The sequence below is a fragment of the Heloderma suspectum genome, chromosome 4 (assembly GCF_057233095.1).
Source record: "Heloderma suspectum isolate Gila_16-S chromosome 4, 16-S_ref, whole genome shotgun sequence".
NCBI classification, from domain to species: domain Eukaryota; kingdom Metazoa; phylum Chordata; class Lepidosauria; order Squamata; family Helodermatidae; genus Heloderma; species Heloderma suspectum.
The window spans coordinates 215385691-215410937 of record NC_139461.1 but is presented as its reverse complement, the minus strand read 5'-3'; the positions used below and the strand labels follow the sequence as shown (position 1 = coordinate 215410937).

Below are 25247 nucleotides of genomic sequence, written 5' to 3'. Positions count from 1 at the left end.
CCCACCACCTCCCTAGGTAATTGGTTCCACTGTCGTATTGCTCTAACAGTCAGGAAGTTTTTCTTGATGTTCAGCTGGAATCTGGCTTCCTGTAACTTGAGCCCATTATTCCGTGTCCTGCACTCTGGGATGATCAAGAAGAGATCCTGGCCTTCCTCTCTGGGACAACCTTTCAAGTACTTGAAGAGCGCTATCATATCTCCCCTCAGTCTTCTCTTCTCAAGGCTAAACATGCCCAGTTCTTTCAGTCTCTCTTCATAGGGCTTTGTTTCCAGTCCCCTGATCATCTTTGTTGCCCTCCTCTGAACTCTCTCCAGCTTGTCTGCATCCTTCTTCAAGTGTGGTGCCCAGAACTGGACACAGTACTCCAGATGAGGCCTAACCAGTGCTGAGTAGAGGGGAACTAGTACTTCCCGGGATTTGGAAGCTATGCTTCTATTAATGCAGCTCAAAAGAGCATTTGCCTATTTTTTGCAGCCACATCCCATTGTTGGCTCATATTCAGCTTGTGATTGACAACAATTCCAAGATCCTTCTCGCTTTAGTGTTGTTGAGCCACGTATTCCCCATCTTGTAACTGTGCCTTTGGTTTCTTTTTCCTAGGTGCAGAACTTGGCATTTATCCCTATTAAATGTCATTCTGTTGTTTTCTGGCCAGCGCTCCAGTCTATCCAGATCACTTTGAATTTTGTTTCTTTCTTCCAAAGTATTAGCTATCTCACCCAATTTTGTGTCATCTGCAAATCTGATCAGCATTCCCTGCACCTCCTCCTCCAAGTCATTAATAAAAATGTTGAAGAGCACTGGGCCCAGGACTGAGCCCTGTGGTACCCCACTCATTACCTCTCCCCAATTTGAGAAGGTCTCATTGATAAGCACTCTTTGAGTCCGATTCTGTAGCCTACTGTGGATCCACCGGATCGTTGTTTCATCTAGCCCACTTTGAGCTAGTTTGCTCATCAGGATATCATGGGGCACTTTGTCGAAAGCTTTGCTGAAGTCAAGGTATATGATGTCTACAGCATTCGCATGGTCTACAAGGGAGGTTACTTGATCAAAAAATGAGATCAGATTTGTCTGGCAGGACTTGTTTTTGACAAATCCATGTTGGCTTCAAGTAATCACTGCATTGTTTTCAAGGTGCTCACAGATGGATTGCTTTATCATCTGCTCCAGAATTTTCCCAGGGAAAATTCCCTGGACTGACTGGTCTGTAGTTCCCAGGTTCCTCCTTTTTACCCTTTTTGAAGATAGGGACAACATTAGCCCTCCTCCAGTCATCTGGCACTTCCCCCGTCCTCCATGATTGCTCAAAGATAATACACAGTGGTCCTGAGAGTTCTTCTGCCAGTTCCTTTATTACTCTAGGGTGCAGTTCATCTGGCCCTGGAGATTTGAACTCATTCAAAGTAATGAGGTGTTCCTTGACCATATGCCTATCGATCTCAAGCTGCAATCCTGCCCCTTCAGCCTGTACGTCGCCTTTGCCAGAGGGGTCATAGACCCTCTTTCGGGAGAAGACTGAGCCAAAGTAGGAATTTAGGAAGTAGGAAACATAACTTTCTCTGGATTGGATCATGTCAAAATAAGTGTAATTGATTATAATGGAATTTAGTTATGGTAATATTGAGGACTGAGGAGCCAGAGGAGGTAGAGACAGTGTTTATTACACTTTGAAACGAGTACGTTCAATAATGAACTAATTAATTTGCAGACGTGAGAACTCTAGGAGCTTTTATATAGGATTGTGTTGACCATTTAGCGTATTAGCATGGATGCCGTTGAAATCACAGTGTTCCTTCTTTGCAGTATTTACAGTACCCATTCTAGGCACTGGTGGAAGCTGAAAGGGAATAGCATGAAATAATCGCAACTCTTGGCTGGCTGTAGAGTCATTGAAGGCGAGTGCAGCATTACAGTTTTGCCAGGTGGTCTACTAAAGCACATTCACCTAAGGCTGCATCTGCTTCTGTCAACACAAGCCTAAAGTGGATCTGGGCCAATTTGTCTGAATGTTGCCTTTAGAAATGATCACTTCCTCTGGCTTGAATGACAGATTGGCAGCCGCAAGCATATAATAAGAAGCCTAACAAAGCTTTCAGCTGTTCTCTTCCCAACCCACTTCATTAATCACTGTGCAGCTCTCAAAAGGATGACACACTTCAGTCCTCCCAACTAGTGTAGTCTAGTAGTTAGTAGCAGGGGGAAAGGGGATGGGAAGCCAGATGGGTCGTGGGCTGTAGATCAGCTGTTTTAGATTCGTTAGTCTGAGGAACATTCAAGATAAATAGCCGGGGGGAAAGCAGCTAAAAGCCTTTTCGGGCACTCGTTATTTTCACTGTTGCCAATGAGCTTATGCAGAAAAGTCTGGAGCTTTGGCCACTTGTGAATATTTTGTCTGTTCTTGGGAAGTCAGGGTGTGTTCTCTTTCCTTCTGCCCAATATAGCTGGTAGCTGGGATTGTCCCTGCTCAGTAACTCCTTCTACGTGGCCCAAGCCCTCAAGTAGCTTTTGCAAACGAGTTATTTATTAATTTGTCAGTGGAGTACAAAAATAGATTAAAATCCAGGATAGGCATTAAGATAATTCAGCATGTTTCTTTGTTTTAGACTGCAAGTGTCTAATTGTCAAGCTCCCAGTATAGAGTTCCACTTGTCAGGAATGTTAAATTCATGTCTTTGTATGAAGGTATTTAAGTTTACTAAATAAAATCACAAAATGCTTCTAGTGGCAATTGTTTCATTTTCTGTTCCTTTTGAGGAATGTTTTTCCAGGTCTACATGGAAAGGTATCTGTCAGCCTGAAAGATAAAGCATGTTTACAAAGGATACAACTTCTTCCTTGATTGCTATGTACATCAGGGTGACACACCTGTCATAGATTTAGTTGTGAATTTGTGTTCAGTCCAGTAACCAACTTTTCATATCCAAGATGGCGGCAGTCGTGACAACCGAAAGACCGATTTCCCCCCTTGTTACCAGCTGTTATACCAAGTGAAAAGTTTTTCTTTATTTGTTTTCTTTCCATATGTTTAGACTGTTAGCTTTCTAGAGCAGGCACTGTTTATTACACGGAACAGACACTATTTATTGTCTGTTCTTAGTGCAGTTGGAGCTGTGAGATGATAATGTACAAACAACACAATGCCTTGTGAAAGTTCAGCATTCAAATAATAACAGCAGTTAATAGAATAATTCATTAGGGTAGTATACAGTTGTGCCCAAGTGCTAGCGCTAACAGTGTCATACTAGTGTGAACCAATGCTTGGGCAATGCTTACTAGAGCAATGAGGAAAAGTGGCAGTAGCACTGGAGCACAGTTGGATACTACCCTTAATGTTTTAAATTAAACATATAATATTACTTAATTGATACTGGGGGAGGGGTTGCAGCTTGTTGCCAGAGCACATGCCCTATCAGTATGAGACTCCAATTGCATTTCCTAGCATTTCCACTTGTAGGATTTGACCTCTTGATGGTTTTTTTTTTCTCATTGTACAATAAACTGGCACGTGTCTGTTTTGCATGATATACATGTGGCAGGAGATGTGCACACATTTCTATTTTGCTGTTATTTACATGTGGGAGGGACACGCTGTCATTCATATACATAGGGCAAATTAGACATGTGTGTTTGTCATACACAGCTGCATACACATTATTTTGCATGTGGCTTTGCACAGAAACCCCGTTGCGTGAAGTAATGTTTAGGTTCAGGGGAACTGCCAGTCAATGTCGGCAGTAGTGGACCATTGCTCTGCTTCAGTTAGAAAGCTGCTGCAAATATATTTCCATTATAGTCCTTCAAACTTACCTTTCTACTGTAATTACAAAAAACATGTAAGATAAATGGTATTTTCACCTGCATCGTTTGCAAATCTGGAATGCTAAAAACTCCAGATTTCAATTTTCGAATTTCAAAAATTTCAAAAATTCCAGAAATTCCGTGAATAATGGTTGATGGTTTTGTGAAATAGACTAACAAATGTACTTAATATTTCAGTTTATCTTTATTAGAAGAATTTGACTGCAGCTGTAATGAATTGGAGTCTCTACCTCCCACCATTGGCTACCTGCACAGTCTGCGGACTCTAGCTGTAGATGAAAACTTCCTGCCTGAACTGCCTAGAGAAGTAAGGCTTTATTATGACATACAATGTATTTGAAAATTCCCAGTCTTTATCAAAAGTAAATTTTCACTGAAGTCATGATTACCAAATGGGAGTTTGGCCTGAAGTAATATTATAAATATTTATATATCGCCCTTTAAGATCAAATCACAGGGCAGTGTACAAAATGCATTAAATAGTAATTATAATAAAATACTAAGATAAACACAACAACAAAGCCCCTGTAATGCAAACTCTTTGCCAGGCCCTATGAACTTTGCTCATCGATTGCTTTGAAAAGAGCAATATTCACACAAGAATGATGTGTGATGACTGACAATTTTGAACTTCAAACATTTTAGTTCCTAACAGTATCAGCTTGGAAATACTGGCCAGGCCATGGGGTGCCACTGGTGGCTTGCTTCCTCTTCTGACTGAAGCATAGCAGCTCCCGACAGGCATCTGGAACACCAGACAGGACAACAGCCATCCACAGACCCAGGCCAGGTCATGTGGGGAGAGCCTTATATAGATAAGCTTTACAAGACATAGCGTAAGCCTTATGAGGCTTAGTGAAGTCTCATGATACTTTGCCACAGGCTTAGTGAAGTCTCATAGGACTTGGGTCAGCTTCTCTGCAAAGCCTAAGTAATGTCTCAGTCAGTAGACCCTGCCTCTACCTCAGGCGGCAAAATGGCTTGAGCCAGCCCTGCTCACTCTGGTTCGTTCCTTCTGAAGTAGATTTTGAAGTAGAAGCAACTAAGAGACTGTTGGAGACTTTCTTCCTGTAGTAGGTGAAGGATAGTATGGCAACGGTGTTGTCAGCTCCTCCTAATAACAGACAGTGTCATTAATTCAATGGCATCATTTAGGAAGAGAGGTTCCCCTCAGACCAACCCTTCTCAGTGGCAGGTTTTTAGACTACGTAGAGTCAAACTACAAAGGCTAAAGGTATGAATATCATTACATCTCATTTGGCCTTCAGTAAAGGGATTCCCCCCCTTCACGGATCACTGCCTTGTTGTGGCGAAGGGGCTTGCGTAACTCAGTGAAGCCATAAGCTATGCCGTGCAGGGCCACCCAAGATGGACAGGTCATGGCAGAGAGTTCTGACAAAATGTGGTCCACTGGAGAAGGAAATGGCAACCCACTCCAGTATTCTTGCCAAGAAAACCCCATGGAACGTATCACAAGGCTAAAAGATATGAAGCCAGAAGATGAGCCCCTCAGGTCGGAAGGTGTCCAATATACTATTGGGGAAGAGCAGAGGGTATTTCCAAGTAGCGCCAGAAAGAGTGAAGCGGGTGGGCCAAACCCGAAAGGACACTCAGCTGTGGATGTGTCTGGTGGTGAAAAGAAAATCCGATGCTGTAAAGAACAATATTGTTTAGGAACCTGGAATGTAAGATCAATGAATCAAGGTAAGCTGGAGGTGGTCAAACATGAGATGGCAAGATTGAACATCGACATCTTGGGAATTAGCGAACTCAAATAGACAAGCATGGGCGAATTTAATTCAGATGATCATCATATCTACTACTGTGGGCAAGAATCCCTTAGAAGAAATGGAGTAGCACTCATAGTCAACAAAAGGGTGGGAAAAGCAGTACTGGGGTACAATCTCAAAAACAATAGAATGATCTCAGTATGAATCCAAGGCAAACCATTCAACATCACAGTAATTCAAGTCTTTGCCCCAACCACTGATGCCAAAGAGGCTGAGGTTGATCGGTTCTATGAAGACCTAACACCTTCTAGAACTAACACCAAAAAAAGATGTCCTCTTCATCATAGGGGATTGGAATGCTGAAGTAGGAAGTCAGGAAATCACCAGGATAACAGGCAAGCATGGCCTTGGTGTACAAAATGAAGCAGGACAAAGGCTAATAGAGTTTTGTCAAGAGAACACGCTGATCATAGCAAACACTCTTTTCCAACAGCACAAGAGGCGACTCTACACATGGACATCACCAGATGGTCAATATTGAAACCAGATTGATTATGTCCTTTGCAGCCAAAGATGGAGAAGCTCTATACAGTCAGTAAAAACAAGACCTGGAGCTGACTGTGGCTCAGATCACGAGCTGCTTCTTGCAAAATTTCAGCTTAAATTGAAGAACGTAGGGAAAACCACTAAACCATTCAGGTATGACCTCAATCATATCCCTTATGAATATACAGTGGAGGTGAGGAATAAATTTAAGGGATTAGACCTGATAGAGTGCCTGAGGAACTATGGACGGAGGTCCGTAACATTGTTCAGGAGGCAGCAACTCAATCCATCCCCAAGAAAAAGAAATGCAAGAAAGCCAAGCGGCTGTCTGAGGAGGCTTTACAAGTAGCTGAGGAAAGAAGGGAAGCGAAAAGCAAGGGAGAAAGGGGAAGATATATCCAACTGAATGCAGAGTTCCAGAGAATAGCAAGGAGAGACAAGAAGGCCTTCTTAAATGAACAATGCAAAGAAATTGAGGAAAACAATAGAATGGGAAAGACTAGAGATCTCTTCAAGAAAATCAGAGATCTCAAGGGAACGTTTTGTGCAAAGACGGGTATGATAAAGGACAAAGAAGGCAGGGACCTAACAGAAGCAGATGAGATTAAGAAGAGGTGGCAAGAATACACAGAAGAACTATACAGGAAAGATCTTGATGTCCCTGATAGCCATGATAGTGCGGTCACTGAACTTGAGCCGGACATCCTCGAGAGTGAAGTCAAGTGGGCCTTAGGAAGCATTAGTAACAACAAAGCTAGCGGAGATGACAGTATTCCAGCTGAGCTATTTAAAATCCTAAAAGATGATGTTGTTAAAGTGCTGCACTCAATATGCCAACACATTTGGAACACTCAACAGTGGCCACAAGACTGGAAAAGGTCAGTTTACATTCCAATTCCAAAGAAGGGCAATGCCAAAGAGTGTTGAAACTACCGTACAATTGCGCTCATTTCACATGCCAGCAAGGTGATGCTCAAAATCCTACAAGCTAGGCTTCAGCAGTATGTGAACCGAGAACTACCGGAAGTACAAGCTGGGTTTCGAAGAGGCAGAGGAACTAGAGATCAAATCGCCAACATTCGCTGGATCATGGAGAAAGCAAGAGAATTCCAGAAAAACGTCTATTTCTGCTTCATTGACTATGCTAAAGCCTTTGATTGTGTGGATCACAACAAACTGTGGCAAATTCTGAAAGAGATGGGAGTACCAGACCACCTTACCTGTCTCCTGAGAAACCTGTATGAGGGTCAAGAAGCAACAGTAAGAACCAGACATGGAACAACCGATTGGTTCCAAATTGGGAAAGGAGTACGACAAGGCTGTATATTGTCACCCTGCTTATTTAACTTATATGCAGAGTACATCATGAGAAATGCTGGGTTGGATGAATCACAGGTTGGAATTAAGATTGTCAGGAGAATTATCAACAACCTCAGATACGCAGATGATACCACCCTAATGGCAGAAAGTGAAGAGGATCTAAAGAGCCTCTTGTTGAGGGTGAAAGAGGAGAGTGCAAAAGCTGGTTTGAAACGCAACATTAAAAAAAGGAAGATCATGGCGTCTGGCCCCATCACTTCCTGGCATATGGAAGGGGAATAAATGGAAGCAGTGACAGATTTTATTTTCTTGGGCTTCAAGATCACCGCAGACGGTGACTGTAGCCATGAAATTAAGAGACACTTGCTCCTTGGGAGGAAAGCTATGGCAAACCTAGACAGCATAGTAAGAAGCAGAGACATCACCTTGCCGACAAAGGTCCGCATAATCAAAGCTATGGTTTTCCCTGTAGTAACGTATGGCTGTGAGAGCTGGACTATAAGGAAGGCTGAGCGCCGAAGAATCGATGCTTTCGAACTGTGGCGCTGGAGAAGACTCTTACAAGTCCCCTGGACTGGAAGGGGGTCAGATCAGTAAATCCTAAAGGAAATCAACTCTGAGTGCTTATTGGAAGGACAGATACTGAAGCTGAAGCTCAAATATTTTGGCCACCTAATGCGAAGGGAAAACTCCCTGGAAAAGACCCTGATGCTGGGAAAGACTGAAGGCAAAAGGAGAAGGGGACGGCAGAGGATGAGATGGCTAGATAGCATCACTGATGCAATGAATATGGACTTGAGCACGCTCCGGGAGAGAGCGGAGGACAGGAAGGCCTGGCGTGCTATGGTCCATGGGGTCACAAAGTCGGACACGACTGAACAACAACAACAAAGGGATTCCTGCTCATTCATCCACAGCTAATTTTTCTCTCACCTCCGAACAATTCCCACCAGGGAATTAGGGAAGCACACTTTAGAATCTGTTTATGAGCCCCCTACCTTTTTTTAAACTTTTCTGAGGAGTAGCTATGTTAGTGTTTGCAGCAAAAATAACAGCAACAAAAAGTCCTCTGACTCCTGTCCTTAAGCTCTCATATGCCATGACCCATTTTCATCAGATGCATCTGATTTAGTAGTCTTTGGCCCGTGAAAGCTTATGCTGTAATAAATATGTTAGTCTTTAAGGTTCCATGGGAAACTTTCCTGTTGTTTTTCTTTATTCTTCTAGCCTTGGTACTCCAGTATCCTTTGGGCTGCTGGATTGGTCTGGGGCTGGGTGGTGGGGGTGGGAATCCAGCCCCCAAACTCTCAAAGTTTCCCCACTGTTGTTCTAAAGGCAAAACCTCTGAAGGTTCTGGAATTTGTTTAAAATGGGATTCAGTCTCTTCTTAGCCATGTCCTTGATTGTATATCTTAAGGGCCTTAGGTTGCTGGCAGACCATCACCATATCAGACCGCATGGGTAATTTTTTTAAAAAGTTGGTTCTTATCCTGTCAGAATGATTTATGGGACAGTAGACTGGTTTTAATACTATCAGAATCATAACAGTCATTAATCTCTTGCTGACAAGCACAGTGTATGGCCTATGTTGAGGAACAAAATTAACCCTCCAAATGCCCCACACCTTTAGAACATTTGTCAAAAAGCCAACAAAGCTATCTCATCAAGTTATTGTGGAAGAAGAAACTTGAAGATATTATGGAACCTCCATTTCCTTAGCAATCTTTTATAGATATGAAAGCAAAGGCATGAGTAAACCATTTCCATCAGTTGGATCTAGGCTTTGAAAGACTGGATCAACATAATCTGCTTTTGGATAAGATAGCTACACCTCTGTTGCTTGAGACCTTGGGAACAGTTTCTCTGCAAGATGTGAGCTCAAGGAGACAGGTTTTGATCACCCCAGAGTTTGCGATAGATTAAGCACACTTGCTTAAGCTTCAAAATGACACAAATCCAATCTATCTAGGCCTGCTTCCTTTTTGAGGTCGGATATAAGATAGAGGGGAATATCATCTCTCTTCCCCCTCCTCCCCCCAGCAAAATGGCAGTGTCTTTGTATCCTTTGCTTGGGATTCAAGTGATTCTTGGATGCTTGTGGATCTGTAAACTGTTGCTTTTTAGATTTGAATTTGTGACTGTGCTTATTTTATGTTTTATTCATTCAGTATTGATTTAGTATTGATATTTTGTTTTGTTTTGACTATGTATTGCTTTTAGACTTTACGCCTTGGATATTTATGTAAAATGTATGTAAAGAGAAAGGCAAGATATGCTTTTTGTCCTTTTATGTAAGTTGTCTCTGACAACTTAGTGATATGTATCACATGAACAAGAGTCCTAGGAGCAGAAAAACAGATCCAAAAGGGCTTTTCATGTGGGTGGCTGACCCATGGAAACCCTGCAAGGTGAAAATGTCCCATTCTATTTCTCAGCCTATTTTGTAATCTAGATCAGATGACACCAGAGAACCTGGCTTCTGAAAGAATGGTTCCAACTTCTGTCGGAAGTGTGGGTTTTGCAGCTAAAGTTGGCATTCTTTATCTGAGTCTTTGCCAGGCTCTTAGTTAAGGCTAAGATATGGTGGTGGTAAAGGTCCACTCAATAAAATCAGCAGCAGTTTCTGTAGTTTGGATGTAGGCGCACCCATTCAAGATGTTTGCAAAGCAGTGTCATAGATCTGAGCCCCACGTTCATTAAACACGAGGGACCCCTTCTGACAATGACATTAGTGGTGTGAGAAATCGTGAAGTGTGTTACCACTCCAGTAACTTCAGAAAATCTAAATTATATGAGACAAGCCCATGACATGGCTCCTTCCCACAGCCATACTGCCTATCTTGAGAATGGGGCAACTTTGGCATGGGAAGAAGCTGTCTCATGGGCTCTTCCCATGTGACCTAGATCTTCCAGTGTTACTGAGCTGGTGTGGAAGAGAAACATCCTGCTGCACTTCATTGCTTAGGGGCCTTAAGCTGCCAAATATGAGGCTGTTCAGAAGCCATTACCAAGAAATATTTATTTATTTATTTACAATATTTATATTGTAATAATTTAATAAACCATGGCTGGCCACTCAAAGAAGGCTTCCTGAAATAACAATGTCTTCAGAAGGCACCGGAAGGAACACAAAGTTGGCGCCTGGCTGACCTCCAAAGGCCGGGATTTTCACAGGAAGGGGGCTACTTCAAAGTGGCTCTCTCCCAACTAATGATATCTCACTTGCCAAGCAAATTGTCTCCACTTATACACACAGAAAGCATTTTCTCTCCCACACAGTAATAAGAGCTGTATAGGAATAAATAGTGATTCTAGCTTAACCCATTTGTAACTGGCCTGCACTGGTCATATGTGAAATAAAATACATTATTCAGTTATTTTGAAGGCATAACTAAGGCACCTGTACAGATGACAATTATGATGACATAGAACATGTCTTAACAATTGCCTTTGATTCCCACAGATTGGAAATTGTAAGAATGTAACAGTTATGTCTTTGCGCTCCAACAAACTGGAGTTTCTTCCTGATGAGATTGGTCAGATGCAGAAACTCCGAGTCTTAAATCTGAGTGACAACAGGTAATGCTTTTATCATTATAAATTTACTGTGTACTCAATGCTGTTTTGAATAGACTGCCACCAGTTCGAAATGTAAAGATATTGAACTGTTTGTCTCTTAAAGTGTTTTCAGATTATCAGTTGACAGAACAACAAATGTACATTTGCGCTTATTGGTTACATAGAATCCAGACATCTTCTTTCAAGAAAGTACCTCTGCTTTGGGAGTGCCACATTTCCCATTATTAAACTTTATTATTAAACATTATTATCATTATTATTATTATTATTATTATTCATAAAGCTCCTGAAGTTTTCTTGGTGATGAAGAAAGATGATTAAATAACACAATCCCTGTCTGTAGGTTTTAGAATCTGATAAATAGTATAAAAAAGTAAAAAACAGATTGGGAAGAAACCAAAAACAGTCACCCTACCAAGTAGCAAAGAGAAATAAGAGAAGCCTCAATAACATTTATGGCTTAGAAAGCCACAAGGAGATGCTAGCTCAGAGGAGGTAAGACCAAACTCAGGAAGACTCCTCCCTGTGACACTTCCAGAAGCCTCTGGTGTCCTACTTCCAGAAATGAATGGGAGGAGTCATGCATCACATCAGAGCTTTCTCCAACCTGGTGCCCTCCAGATGTTTTAGACTACAATTCCACCATAGCTAATGGCCTGAGATTATGGGAGTTTTAGTCCAAAATATCTAGAGGGCACCAGGTTGGGGAAGGCTGCATTGCAGGAATTTGATTCACTGAATGAAAATGTGCAATTGCTGAAAATTACTTCTAATTCTTAAAGTAAAAGTCAAGCACTGCAGAAAAGATTCAGGTAGTCCCTTTCTATTTTTGAGTATTTTATTGTTTAAATGTTTTAGGTCGATTTATAAATAATATGATGTTGACTAACATATTTTCTGAAGGCTAGTAGTTATTAATGCTACAAGTCGGTGATTCATTTAACTGAAAAGGCAGTAAAAAATAAACTTCTACTAACTTAGGAATCCCTTTCCTTCTTGTGGGAACTAATTAATAAATGTTTAAATATAGCTCTGTTTTTTGTTATTGTAGAACCATTTAACACAAAAGTCATTGGAAATCATTTCACAGTGGCAGTATATTGATATTGGGATTTAATTCGTAGAACAAGAAAGGCTAACCTGAATTCTTCATAGAATATGAGCCATATTTGATAAATGTATCTTGTTTCCAGCTCATGAAATAATAACAAAAATGTTTTAACTCTTTTAACCTGCTGTTTTATTCTTTTACTGTGTTGTTCACCGCTCCAAAATCTTCTGATGTAGAGCGGTATATAAATATTGTAAATAAATAAAATAAGATGTTGGTACTTGTGGGGGATGAGACCCAGAATGCATCTGAGGGTCAAGTCAGGGCAAACTTTGTGGTAGGGCTGGAAGGCAGAGCTCAGCAGTTTTAGGTGGGTCTGGAAGTGGAGTCTAGCACAAAAAGTGGTCTATCTACCTAAGGTGTACAGATTGGTGGGGCGGGGGGGGGGGCATTGCCCCTAGCTTTTCTAGCAACTGACCTGAAAGAAAGAAAGAAAAAACCCCTACACCAAACAACCCACCACCAACCAAAGTTGTTTAGTCGACAGCTCCAGTCTTCATTCTCCCCCCTGTTGGCCATGTAGCAAGTGGAAAGTGCTGAGTGTGCTGAGGAGTTTAGATCAGCTGAAGACAATATTGCCATCACTTTCCATTCTATTTCTGGAGTTCAATGATCTGTAGACTCCACAAACTCCAGTAACCAGTCAGATGCAGAAGAGATCTTAGATATTGACTGATCAATGAAGGGTCAACAGAGGAAATTAATGAGAATTAAGTCTTGGCTAAGCTATAGGACAGGTCTAATGGTATGAGCTGAAGAAGCATTTTAGCCAAAATCTTCAGGTATAAGCAGGAAACGTCAGCGGGAGCAAGATTAGTATTGAGATTTGGGGTGCTTCCAGTCAGAGGGCTCCTAGGCTACCAATCAAAAAACATTGGCCTGGTTTGCATGACCAACACAACCCGTGGTGGCTTAAATAATCTATTGTGGTTTCTGGGTGGGCACCTGTTCCATACACCAGCCCCCTAGTAGCTTGTCACGATGTATAAACCCGGTGAGGGTGGGTTGTTGGCATGGTTAACAAACCATCCACAACCCTAAAACAGTCTGTGGATTGTGGGTGATTTGTTATGGAATGGTGTCTGCAGGTGCCCGCAAACCACAGTGGCTTATTTAAGCCACCATGGGTCAATTTGATCATGCGAACCAGGTCATCATGTAGCTGTTCCATCCTTTCTCCCTGAACAGAATTTTTGTGAAAAGAAAAAAAGGAAAAAGCAGTTGGAAAAAACAGGAGGGTTACAAGTTGAAAACGATAACAACTAGACCCTCCATAAAATTCTATAAATAAGGCAGAGCGATTGCATAACAAAAGCTTCATCGCGAGGCACCCTCAGGAGTTCTCCCAGCTTAAACCTTTTCCAGTTGTATTTCCCAACGTATCTTACTCATAGGAGAAGTAAAAGAGCTTTCTCTACTCGAGGTAGACTATTATTTGGCATCACAACTCTTGATTGCTGATGTACACTTGGGATCTCAGGAATGCAATGTTATTTTGGTATAATAAGCACTTCAAAAAAAACCCTCCTTTTAATTTGATAAAATCTAGGCAGTCTTTAATTCTGAGAAAATGAGGTTGTCGTTAGTGTGATATGTTGGAGATATATAAGCAAATCACGGCTGCTCTGTGAAACTGGCAATATTTTTATTTATGATTTTAGCCATCTGGGTTTTCGAACTGTGATCTGAGGATTTAGGGAGTTCAATACGCATTTTAAACTGAGGGTGCTTCCAGAAGAGGCAGGCTTTTATTGTGCAGTCACTCTGCCTCATTCATGCATTTTTATAGGGGGGCGGTTCCAGAAGTTGTTATCTACCATTTTATATTTATTTATTTATTTCATTTCTATACTGCCCAATAGCTGAAGCTCTCTGGGCGGTTCACAAAAATTACCATTTGTAACCCTCCTGGGTTTCCCCCCTCTCATCTGTATTTTTTCTTACTAGGAAAAAAAATCTGTTAAGGTGGGAAAAGATGGAATAGCTGCACAATGCCTTTTGATTGGTAGCACTAGAAGCTATCTGCCTAGAAGCACCCTGAGAAAATGTTTCTGGAAAAATAAATGTAAAGTGCATTTTTTAAAATAAAATGTCTTTTAAAAGCAATGCAAAAAGAAAAGCAAAATGAAAATTACCAACATGTTTGTTGTCATCTGACTGTGAAGTACGTCACAACAGCATTGCCAATGTCCTGGTAAATATGGCTGTTGCATACAGGAAATACTCATGCTATCCGAATTCTGTTATTTTTGCAGATTGAAAAATTTGCCTATCACTTTTACAAAGCTTAAAGAACTTGCAGCTTTGTGGCTTTCAGACAACCAGGTACACATTTAATATCTATCCCCATCCTAAGAGCTCAACAACAGGGTTAGCTCTATTTGTAAAATATTTATGTTGAACTATGAATATTAAAATCTATTATGCTAGAACTTCATGTGTTTTCTGCAGCAACATTAGGATGTGATCTAGAAGTGTTCACGCATCCTAAAGGTTTTCTTCTGAGCTTTTCCCTATCGGCAGATGTCCTAGTGAGACTGCAAACATTTTAAATTCCTGAGTTTGGAAGCATGGTGAAAAATCACCTGTCAGAAAACTGCCTTCAGTATAAGCGCATTCTGTTTTTGCAGAGCAGCATTTGATAGGTTCTTCATATGGTAAACAAATGGCTTGTTCAACTGATTTTGCATGGACCTAACTACAGTGTATCAATCTGAATTCAGAATACTTCTCTCACACCTACAACACATACTGAGACTGGGGGCATCTCTACATGAGGCTTTTATTGTGCACTCATCGTTGGTCACTCATGGATGTTTGCAGGTCCTTTACACAACATTGTCAACCTCCAGGCCATGTCCTGTGCTTTGTGACCGTTATCGCAGCTTTTTTCTTGAAAGGGATAATCCACGCTTTGCTCTATGAAGCACAGCAATGGCTGCATGTAACTGCGCAATTCCGCTATACCACAGCACCATCTAGTGGCTGCATAATGAAACATATAGAAATTGCAGGGAATGGAGATCCCTGAAAAAAAGCACATGTAAGCACGTGTAAAGGAGCTAATCTTAATCCCACAAAGAATCTGGAAGGTAAAGGTGTGGGATAAAACCCTGGTGTAGAGAAGCCCTGAGTGTTAGCACTGCTTCACCAGATGTAGACGGTATTGAGTACACCAAGACTTTCCTTGTTCAAATAAACGTAGGGTCTTCTGGTGTAGTGATTGCCTTTTATACAGTGTGAAGGAAGTTTGGAAGGGGAGGGAGTGCATAAGCTCCAAATCTATTTGAGCTTACCATATCTGTACCACCTAAGGAGGATGTGGCATTTTCTCTGTGACATGGCCTTACAAAGATGTTATAGGAAGGAAAGTGTTTATGTAAATGTAAAACTGATGACCAAAATGATGAAGAGATTGCATGTGTGCATCTGGATCACACCCAGAGTTGTAAGGATACTGTAATTTCCCATTTAAAACAAAACAATATGGCAACACACAGAACAATAACAGAGGGTGCAATCCTATGGCCACCAGACTGCGTCTAGACAGCCATAGGATTTTTCATTTTCCATTGCTGAGGTTGGTTCCCAGGAAATGGTTTCCCTGTCCCCTTCCCTGCCACCTTGTAGGCGGCGCAGTTCATCCCCAGCTCTGCGCTCGTAAGAGCAGCATGGAGCGACTGGAAAAGGGGTGTTCCTGGGAAGGGGAGGAGACAGCAGAAACCCCATTATGATGCCTCCTATGTGCTGTCTGGCCTCTGCCCCACTTCTCCGAGGCACCCTGGCTAGACAGCCAAAATTGTCCATCTAGCTGCAAATGCAGGGTGGCGGGAATGCCATCTCGCCACAAATGCAGGGCAGCCGGAGCATGGAGGAGAAGAACCCCTCCATGCTCCACTCACCCTGCATTGGATAGTCAGTCGCCTTCGAGTTTGGTGGCGGCCGACTATGCCCATAGGGTTGCGCCCTAAGTAATAAGAAAACAGTACAGCACCATCTGCTGGCTGGAGATGCTATATCTCAGTCATAACAATGTAATATCTCACCTGTAACCATCATTTTGTTTTGTTTCCCCAGGCACACTGGCTTTTTTTTTAGTTACTCTAATGTTGCTTGCTTTTTGTTTACAGTCTAAGGCCCTTATTCCTCTTCAAACTGAGGCACATCCAGAAACAAAGCAGAGAGTGCTGACTAACTACATGTTTCCTCAGCAACCCCGCAGTGATGAAGGTAAATTACTGTCAGCCAGGTTTTTTTTCTAAATTCAGGGTGTCTCCACATGAGCGCTTTATTGCATGCTCGTGATTGGTCATTCATGGAATTTTGCGGGTCATTACATGATGTTGTCAACCTCCAGGACACCTCATACACATTTTCCCCTTTATCGCGCTTTCAAAATCATCAGAGATACACTAGTAATAAAAGTAAATGGCACCATACCAGCAGTGTGTAATGCTGGCTTAGCACCATGAACTTGCTAAGGAAGGACTTTCCTCAGTTCAAACCACGTGACTCTCAGTCACCGATCAGTGGGAGAAGAGAGCAAAAGTCCTTCTTGCAACGAAGGGAGACAGAGCTGATCCCCCATCCCACCAAGTTCAGAATCAACATCCTCTGTTGATTCAGAGCACCCTATTAAGTTCAGTGGGGCTTACTCCCAAGTAAGTGTGCCTCGGGCTGTGATGAAACTCCAGCACAAGTTAAGCGACAAAGCAAAACTCCCCCCCCCCACTCCTTTGCACACATGCCAGGGAGGGAGGGAAGCACTCCCTCAATTCAAACCATGTGTCTGCAGTGTGCAGACATCCTAATCCTGCAATGAAACCGAAAGCAGAAAGCCCTGGTAAGGATGCAGGGTTTTGTGGGTTTCTTGCTAATGTAGAGGCACCCTCAGACACCTATGCAAAATTCATTTAATGCCAAGTTAAGTGTTCCAAGTAATGATCATATTGATAGTTGTTGATTTTACAGTACAACCCAAAACCCAGGCATGGCTGGATGAGGAATGCTGGGACTTGTAGAACTTTTTTTTCTGTCTAAACATGCATAGAATTGCACCCTTTCTGATTTCTGAAGCAATTGGTACCCTACTTCTTCTAAGTACAGTATGTCTGCGTTTTAGTTCTACAGATTTCCTGTAGCTTTTCCCTTAAATTAGCCTTAGTTCTCTGCAGTCAGAATGATACATCAGAGCCAGAGTAGTAAGTAGACAGAATTTACACAGATCTGGCAGTATTTGATTTCAGTCTCACATCTACCACAGGATTACTGGGTGACAAGGTATTGGCTGCATTCAGATGTCAAGATGTGAACAAGCCTAGGCAAGTCTCAGGCTCCCTCTTCTCTCTCCTCCTCTGGTGCAGCCACAAGGAGAAGCTTGGAAGTGTCTGCTTCCATTTTTGATTAGCAGCAGGTTGTCATTTTGTCAAAGCCCAAGAAACTATGGTTAATTTTTATGATTTAATGGAAACCGTAGCTTCTGAAGCTATTTTGCTTCAGCAAGCCATAGTTAAGATTAACCACAGGTTAAGGTTTGGATGTAACTGCCATTAATAAAAAATGGGAGCAAAAACTTCTGATCTCCTTTTTGCAGCCATGTCAGAGGAAGAGAAGGAAGTGGGGAGCACACGAGCACAAGGCTTACCTAAGCTCATTCCTATCACAATAAACCGTGGTCTGAAGGCAGCCTGGATCTGTTAGCTGTAAAATCAAAATAATAATAATGATTCATATGAATGTTCTGACTACACTCTGGCTCTATCCATTGGCCAGTGGACTAAGAGCTTCTGGGTTCTGTGGGTTTAGGGGGATGTGTGTGTGTTGTTAGAGTTTACTGTAAGCCACCTTGAGAATCACTCAGCTGAAAAGCAGGATATAAATCTTTTAAATAAATAACCAAGATGAATACCGTGAAGTATTTCCTGTATTGCATAGTCTTACTAGATTCTCTATTTGTGTTCTTCTGGTGGAGCTAACAAAACAATCAGAACTTAAATAATGGCTCTAAACTGGCCCAAGAGAAGGCTTCCTATTAAATATATTTGCTAAACTTGAGGCAAATTGGCAGCCAGGAGTGGATGGATGTTTTGCACTTGCAAAACTGCAGAGTGACCTCAACAGGCAGCCCTAAGCATCTTCATGCTGGGCCTACTGTGTGAAATAGGGTTGCTCCACACTGAGCTTTTATCCTGCGATTGAGATCGCTCCTTCATGGAAGTCTGCGGGCTCTTTACGTGACGCCGTGATCATTCAAGGCATCTCCTGCACTAAATGCCCTTTGTTCCGTTTTTAAATAGATCGCAGATAATGAGCTATCAAATCACCCCGTTGTGTTCTGCTTCAGTTCCCTCCGTGAAAAGAGTTAAAGCGGCAAGAAGAGGAGCGAGATCAATGAAAGATGTGGAAGACTCAGTTACAGGGAGAAGGAGGGGGAAGGGGGTGGGGGGGAAGGAAACGCGTGAAAAGGGGAGTCGTCGTGATCCTGCATTTAAAACGGAAGCAGAAAGCCCCATTTTAAATGCAGGATTTTATGCTGTTGTAGAGATGCCCATACTCTCGACTATTTGTGCTCTCTTCACATAGGCAGGATATAATTGCAGGGTTAGCATCAGAGGTAGTTATTGTTGGGCACTTGCTGAGGCCCTTGGAGCCTCCTGCTGCTGCTTGTTTACCTGCCCTCTCCAAGCATGCAGTCCCTGACCAGAGTGAGAAGGTAGAGCAGCGTCTTTCATTGGACTTGTGCTCCCCCTCTGGGCAGTTGTACCAATTGGGTCCAGAGGGAGAGAGCAAGTGAATGGGCTGTGAAGAGGAGATGGGCCCACTCAGGTTGGGAGCCTACTGAGGGCATCTAGCCCAAGGGGCCACCAAAACCTGGAGCCGGTACTGTATAAATGTTTTGAATGAATGATTTAAAAACAAATAAATAAGTTAAGACTTGGCACAGTTTTTATAATTTAGAGTTGTTGGTAATTTAAGGGGATAGTGTGAGTAAGGTTTTATCACAACCCTTATTGATTCTGGCTCTAATTTTCTAATTATCTGTAGATTTCCAGTCTGACAGTGATAGTTTTAATCCTACTCTGTGGGAGGAACAGCGACAACAACGTATGACAGTTGCCTTTGAATTTGAAGAAAAAAAGGAAGAAGAGGGGAATGCAGGAAAAGTTAAGGTAACTGGGATTGTATTCCTTGGTCAGTGAACAAATCCCATAACAAATACGTAGATGATTCTTGAATATGTGGAGCAGTTATTGACTAAATCTATACCTAAGTAAAGCTGCAATACTAAACACCGTTATGAGAGAGTAAACCACAATGAACACAGAGGGACTTCTAAGTAAACATGCACAGGATTACCCTGCTAGTCTATTTGAAATATTGACTGTACTCCCTAGGATTGTGGTTGGACCACCCATTGCTGGCTATGGTAGATGGAAGTTTCCCGGCACTTAAAGTCACCTCTTCCATAACTGGCAATGGGAAAGCCCTCCTTGTGTGTGAAGCAACCTTGTTGAAAGGCATTTTACCTGACCTTTCTTTAAAAAGTGGTCTGTTGTCCTTATAATATGCATCTTTTCTTGATGTCTTTCCTTTCCTTGATATTTGCCATAAAGGTCCATTAAGGCTTGTGACATTTAGAAAGGAAGGGACTGGCACTCTTAAAAATATCTATGGAGACTGAGAAATACGTATTCCCTCTCGCAAATCATGTTTGGCAGAACTGAAATGAAACTACTTGAAGTGCATTTATCTTGCTGTGCTGTTTTTATGACAGTTTTACTAAAAGCATAACACTGTGTAAGCAAAGGAGGTTGATGGCTTAGGTTCACACAATATCATTTCTAATTGGCTGAGAACTTTCATGTCAGATGAAATAATCCATTCTATATAAAATGGAGGGTGGGGTGGGGATAATAGGTTATATTCCTTTATTAAAGCCAAGCTTCATGTATGGCAGGATCATAAGGAAGAACATTTTAGTCCAATTAATTAATTAGCACAGACATACATTTCTTCTTTGGGAAATTTAAGCAATCACAGACAACCACGGACACACAAGGATGACTGATATACTGATCATCAAACTCTTATGTTCAGTCTTAAGTAAGGGAATCCTTCCATAGTCAATACTGCTTGGGCACCAGCAGGACCCACAACTAGCACAACAGGAAGCTAGTGGTTCCTAAAGCAACCAGAAACAAGCCAAAAGACTTGTTTCTGGAATGGAGTACGTCAGTGGAGAATGGAGCTCTGCTAATCTGTCCCTTTTTGGAAGCAAGCATTTCAGCTCATTTCTGGGGTTGCTTTAGGAAGCATGAACTTCCTGTTGTGCTGGCAGTCATTCCAGTGGGTGAAACAAAATGAGCAGAGATGCAAAAGCAAAACTCCCCAGATACTCCCCAGAATTCACATTTCACACAATGTATTCCATAATACAAAAAATGTTGCCTGATCTTAGTACTCAAAATGCGGCTGTCCAAACCGCTCCATATCCCAATGGGTTGGCTACTGTTACAACTGCCTTGACATCAGGATTTTATTCAGTGTCGGGTGGGCAACTTCAGGAGCCCTGGAGGCCATTTATGCCCCCCTCCATTCCCCCACTTCCACAGGATGCACTCCAGGGGGCACCAGGAAAAATTGGCTTTGGTGTGGTAAAAAGGTAAAATTTAGCTTCTTTTATTGCTCCGTAGTGGTAATGCTACCTTAATTTAAAATAAACAGGGTTTTGTTTTCCTGCTGCAGTGCATGCTGCAGTGGGCGTGGCAAGGGGCCACTTGTGGCCTATGGGCCACATGTTGCCCACCCCTGTTTTATATATTATATGACTTTAAACTAATTTAAGTGCCCTCTTTAACAAACAAAAAGCGTGTGTGTGTGTGTGTGTGTGTGTGTGTGAGAGAGTGAGTACACACACACACACACACACACGTTTGGTACTGCATGCACATTACTCAATCCAGTATAGGGATCTGTGTCCAGAGTTCTGGGTGTCAAGATCAAACACTTCCAGCAGGGTTTTTATGTGAGTATTGCCTTACTGGATTGGGGCAAATGTGTTTAATTCTAACATTTGATTTGCTGAGATAAAGACTCATACCTATTAATGAACTTAATTGTGTTTGGAATTTCAACAAGGCTATCATTGAGGTTAGTTGGTAGAGAGAAAGAAAAATCCTACCTATCTTTTGTTTTAGGTCTTATTCTGTATCCATCTTTTATTTCATAGCTAACCAAGCACACACACAAAGATATACGCCCTGAAATGTAATTTCATATTTAGACTTCACATCCTCTTGTTCCAGCTGCCATTCAATACATTTTGGACCAGTTTAAATCTTTGTTGACCGCAAAATTGTGTTATTTAATTGCACTGGCATTAGGGGGCAGAGGATTTCCATAGAGCCCTGTCTTTGCTTCCTCCCAACCAACACAGGATCACATGTGCAGCTGTCTATGCGAATCTCCCACATCTCTATCCGGCCTTCCTTCTCTTGCCTCTGTATTCCAGAACACATGTAACTGGCATCTGGAAAGGAGAGAGAATTGAATGTGGATATGAGAGGCACACAAAGCTGTCCCGTTCCCCCTTAAGGCCAGTTGTACTGCCTGAAAGCCTATAGGTGAGAGCGGGGTACAAAAGCCACTGATGACCCTCAGGAATCCTGTGTGTACAGACACTTTGCACAGGAGCTGCACCAATACTGCAAGTAAATCAGGTTCACCCTATGCTATACGTTATCATTTCATGGTGATGTTAATGACAAAGGTTTTGTCGATGAATTTTATCAGCATCTCACCTGCCATGCTCTTAAAATAATCCTTAAACAAAAATAAATGTATATAGAAAAGTAGCATTGTATCTGATTTTATATGTATAGATTTCTTTACAAATTTGTAGATTCTTTACAAGTTTGTAATAGAAATACAAACACAATTTTAAACAATTTATACATATAAAATTTGAGCAGAGGGATAGTATTCTGTCAGAAGCCTATAGAGCAGGCTACTTTTAAGGATGCAACAAAGAGTATGTTTATATAGAGGAGCAAGGCAAAAGTCATTTTAAAGCAATGAAATGGCTCTGTATTTCCAGGTTAAGCCCTATCCCCTCTGACTTCAGGTGCTATAGTTTCATGAAACAATAACAATTTCCTATACTTCTAATGTAATGTACTTCACAAATCAGAACATTGTCATTTCCAGTAAGGTTATGTTTATACCTGAAAGTTTCAAACTGAAAGTGACACTGTAGAAATAAATCATATCTGTTCAAATGTTACCCAAAATATCACAAACTTTTTTTTTTAAAGTTCCAGGTATAGCTTTATTCATTGCAGCTTTCTTTTATTTTTAGAAAGCCTTTTAAAAAGATACATATATATATATACACACACACACACACAAGATGGCCCAAAAGTAGGTATACAGTTGTTTAGATTGTTGAATATCAGTAAAAAAAAACCTGAAGAACTAAACAACTGTATATCTACTTAAGGGCCTCACTTCCCTCACTCTCTACACTTAACTGATTTAACTGTCACTCCCTGTCACTCACTCTTCCCAACTGTCATTCTGACTCCACCCACACATCTACTCACACATTCTCTCCCCCTCCCATCAACTTTCTAAACAACTGTATACCTACTTTTGGGCCACTCTGTGTATATGTTTTCTTTAACTACATTAGGAAAGTATCCTTGCCTCTCTTCATTTGGTTAAATGGACAATAATCTAGTTTCAAAAATGTTTGGTGTCACAGTATTCAGGTTAACTTGAATGCATATACTCAGTTGATCAAGGTTTTCTGATTTATTGTACAAGCATAAGAGAGCCTTTGAACAGGGATTAGAAGCCAGTTTTATCCTTCATTGTGGTGTTAGTTTACAAACTAGAAAAGGGCTCTGTTAATATTGGCTAAGGGCAGTATCCAGTGCAACACTACTGCTAACGTAAATTACATTGTGCCAGTGTCATGACCTCCAGTGCAACATCAGTAGTGTTTCCTGGCGTGACAGGTTTTCCCGTAAAACCCATTGCACCAGCTAGTGCTATTGATATTGCGCTAGAGGTCATTGCACTGGTACAGTGTAATGTATGTTAGCAGTAGTGTTGCATTGGATACTCCCCTAACAATTTAGAACTGATCTGGAATGCAATACCATTTCTACATTACTTTTGTACAGTGTACATTCCAAGTATAATGCTGTATAATATAGTATAATATTATACTATTATATTATAGTATAATATACTATAATATAATAACCAGATATAATATTATTAACCAAGTATAATAACCACAGTTAACAAATCAGAATCCAGCCTCAGAAATACACTTGCCTTTCCCCTCCCTGGAGCAAAGTCCCTCCTTCCTACTTCAGTAGCTCAGCAGTATTGATATTAGGACTAACCAGGGTTTCCCTTAAACCAGGATCTGGAACTGAGGTTTAGTTTAGGATCCTGGGTTAAAAGTTAGCCTTAACTGTACTTAACATGAGTAATGCAGGAGGATTCACTCCAAGGAGCTGTTCCCAAAGCTGGCTTTCAGTTTGCTTGCCAGGATTAGCAGGAAACCCAACTATTTCTTCAGCAATTGACAACTTCTTCTATTAAATGTGTATAGTGCTAGAGTGAGTTCACACATGCATGTTTATCTCTCAATGACTGCAGCATCAAGGGATGACCTTTATGTATGAAACACCCATCACAGATCAAACAGTACATAAAGAATGTGCATATGTCTCAGATATGATTTTCAGTGGAGAACATTTATTCAGTTGTTGCAAGTCATCAAATGACAAGGCACTGGGTGATAAATGTGCATGTGTGAATTACCCCTAACATTTATTGAGGGCAGTAACCAGTGCTGCGACTGCATTAGCAGTAATGACCACTAGCAGTAATGGCACAACCAGAAACTAGCTGGAACTACCTCTTCCAGAATGGGACAAGTCAGCAGAGCTTTCAGAAAGTAGCTCCGTTGACCTGTCCTATTCCAGAAGTGGTACTTTCAGCTAGTTTCCTTGGGTTGTGCGAGCAAGTGCTAGTTTTCCACTACACTAGCAGTCACTTCTTCTAGTGCAGCATGTTAAGTGCTGGTGGATTGCCAGTAGTGGATACTGCCCTAACAACAATACTTTCAAGCCTATTAAAATAACAGTAGGGTTCTCAGTAATACCTGTGTAAATTCCCGTTTAAATGTATTAAATTGGTAAACACAGACTTTATTATTTGTGTTGTATTTGTATTTCTCTTTTATTTAGTGTTTATGGTACTAAATATTTGAAGGAAACCATGTAGAGATGTTTCTGTCACATTATTTTGTGAATGTTAATATTATTATATCTCGACACATCAAATTATTGCAGATCAGTCCAATATATGGGTTTTTGAAGGTGACCCCCTTACATGTTATCCATAGTGCACAATAACGTTAAACATAATGCACAGTAATGATTGGATCTCACAGGTGCTTAAATGCCATCATTAATTTATCTGGCGTCTTGCCTATCTATGCATTACAGTATCAATTGCAGGTACCTCCTTGTTTGGCTGATATGAAGACATTGTTTTGAGGGTTGAAAGAACCCTCTATATCAAAGGCCTGTTTTTCAAGGAAATATGTGGCCTACTACAGCAGTCTGCATATTCATCTAAATTTAATAGGGATTGGTTTGTTGTTTTGTGTTTAAATACAACATTTGATAATAGATCTTTTAATACAATTTTCATAATAATTTTATGTTGATGGGTCTTGTGAAATATGCTTTTGGTCAAGTATATCATTGTTTGCTCAAATGAATTTGACAGTAGAAATTAAAAAAGAAATTCTTCTATCCAGGAATATTGCACTTTGGAAGGTTTTTATCCCCAGCGGCATGCTACTTCTGAGGTAACTTTAAATGTGAAACATAAAAGACCATGAATAGAAAGGGAGTCTAGACTTCATTGGTAATTATCATTTTTAATATCAATATGGGAATATCTTCACCCTAATTCTATCTAGCACATCTGAAAATACATTTAACAGTGAAAGCTAATATTGACCTAAGATAAATTGACTTTACTTAAATCTCCTTATGTAGTTAATTTAGTTACTCTGTATTTTTAGTAGCCTTTGCAATGCATGTATT

The 25247-nt window shown here is 41.1% G+C and overlaps 1 protein-coding gene across 1 annotated transcript in view; it reads left to right on the top strand.

Moving 5' to 3' along the window:
* The window catches only part of LRRC7 (leucine rich repeat containing 7), a 296928-nt gene that overhangs the window by 213547 nt on the left and 58134 nt on the right, over window positions 1–25247 (top strand). The window contains exons 11-16 of the mRNA XM_084852238.1: window positions 4003–4132; window positions 10885–11000; window positions 14367–14436; window positions 16242–16341; window positions 19156–19280; window positions 24956–25006. Of these exons, the coding sequence (XP_084708364.1) occupies window positions 4003–4132; window positions 10885–11000; window positions 14367–14436; window positions 16242–16341; window positions 19156–19280; window positions 24956–25006 (592 nt within the window). The remainder of the gene's footprint in view (window positions 1–4002; window positions 4133–10884; window positions 11001–14366; window positions 14437–16241; window positions 16342–19155; window positions 19281–24955; window positions 25007–25247) is intronic.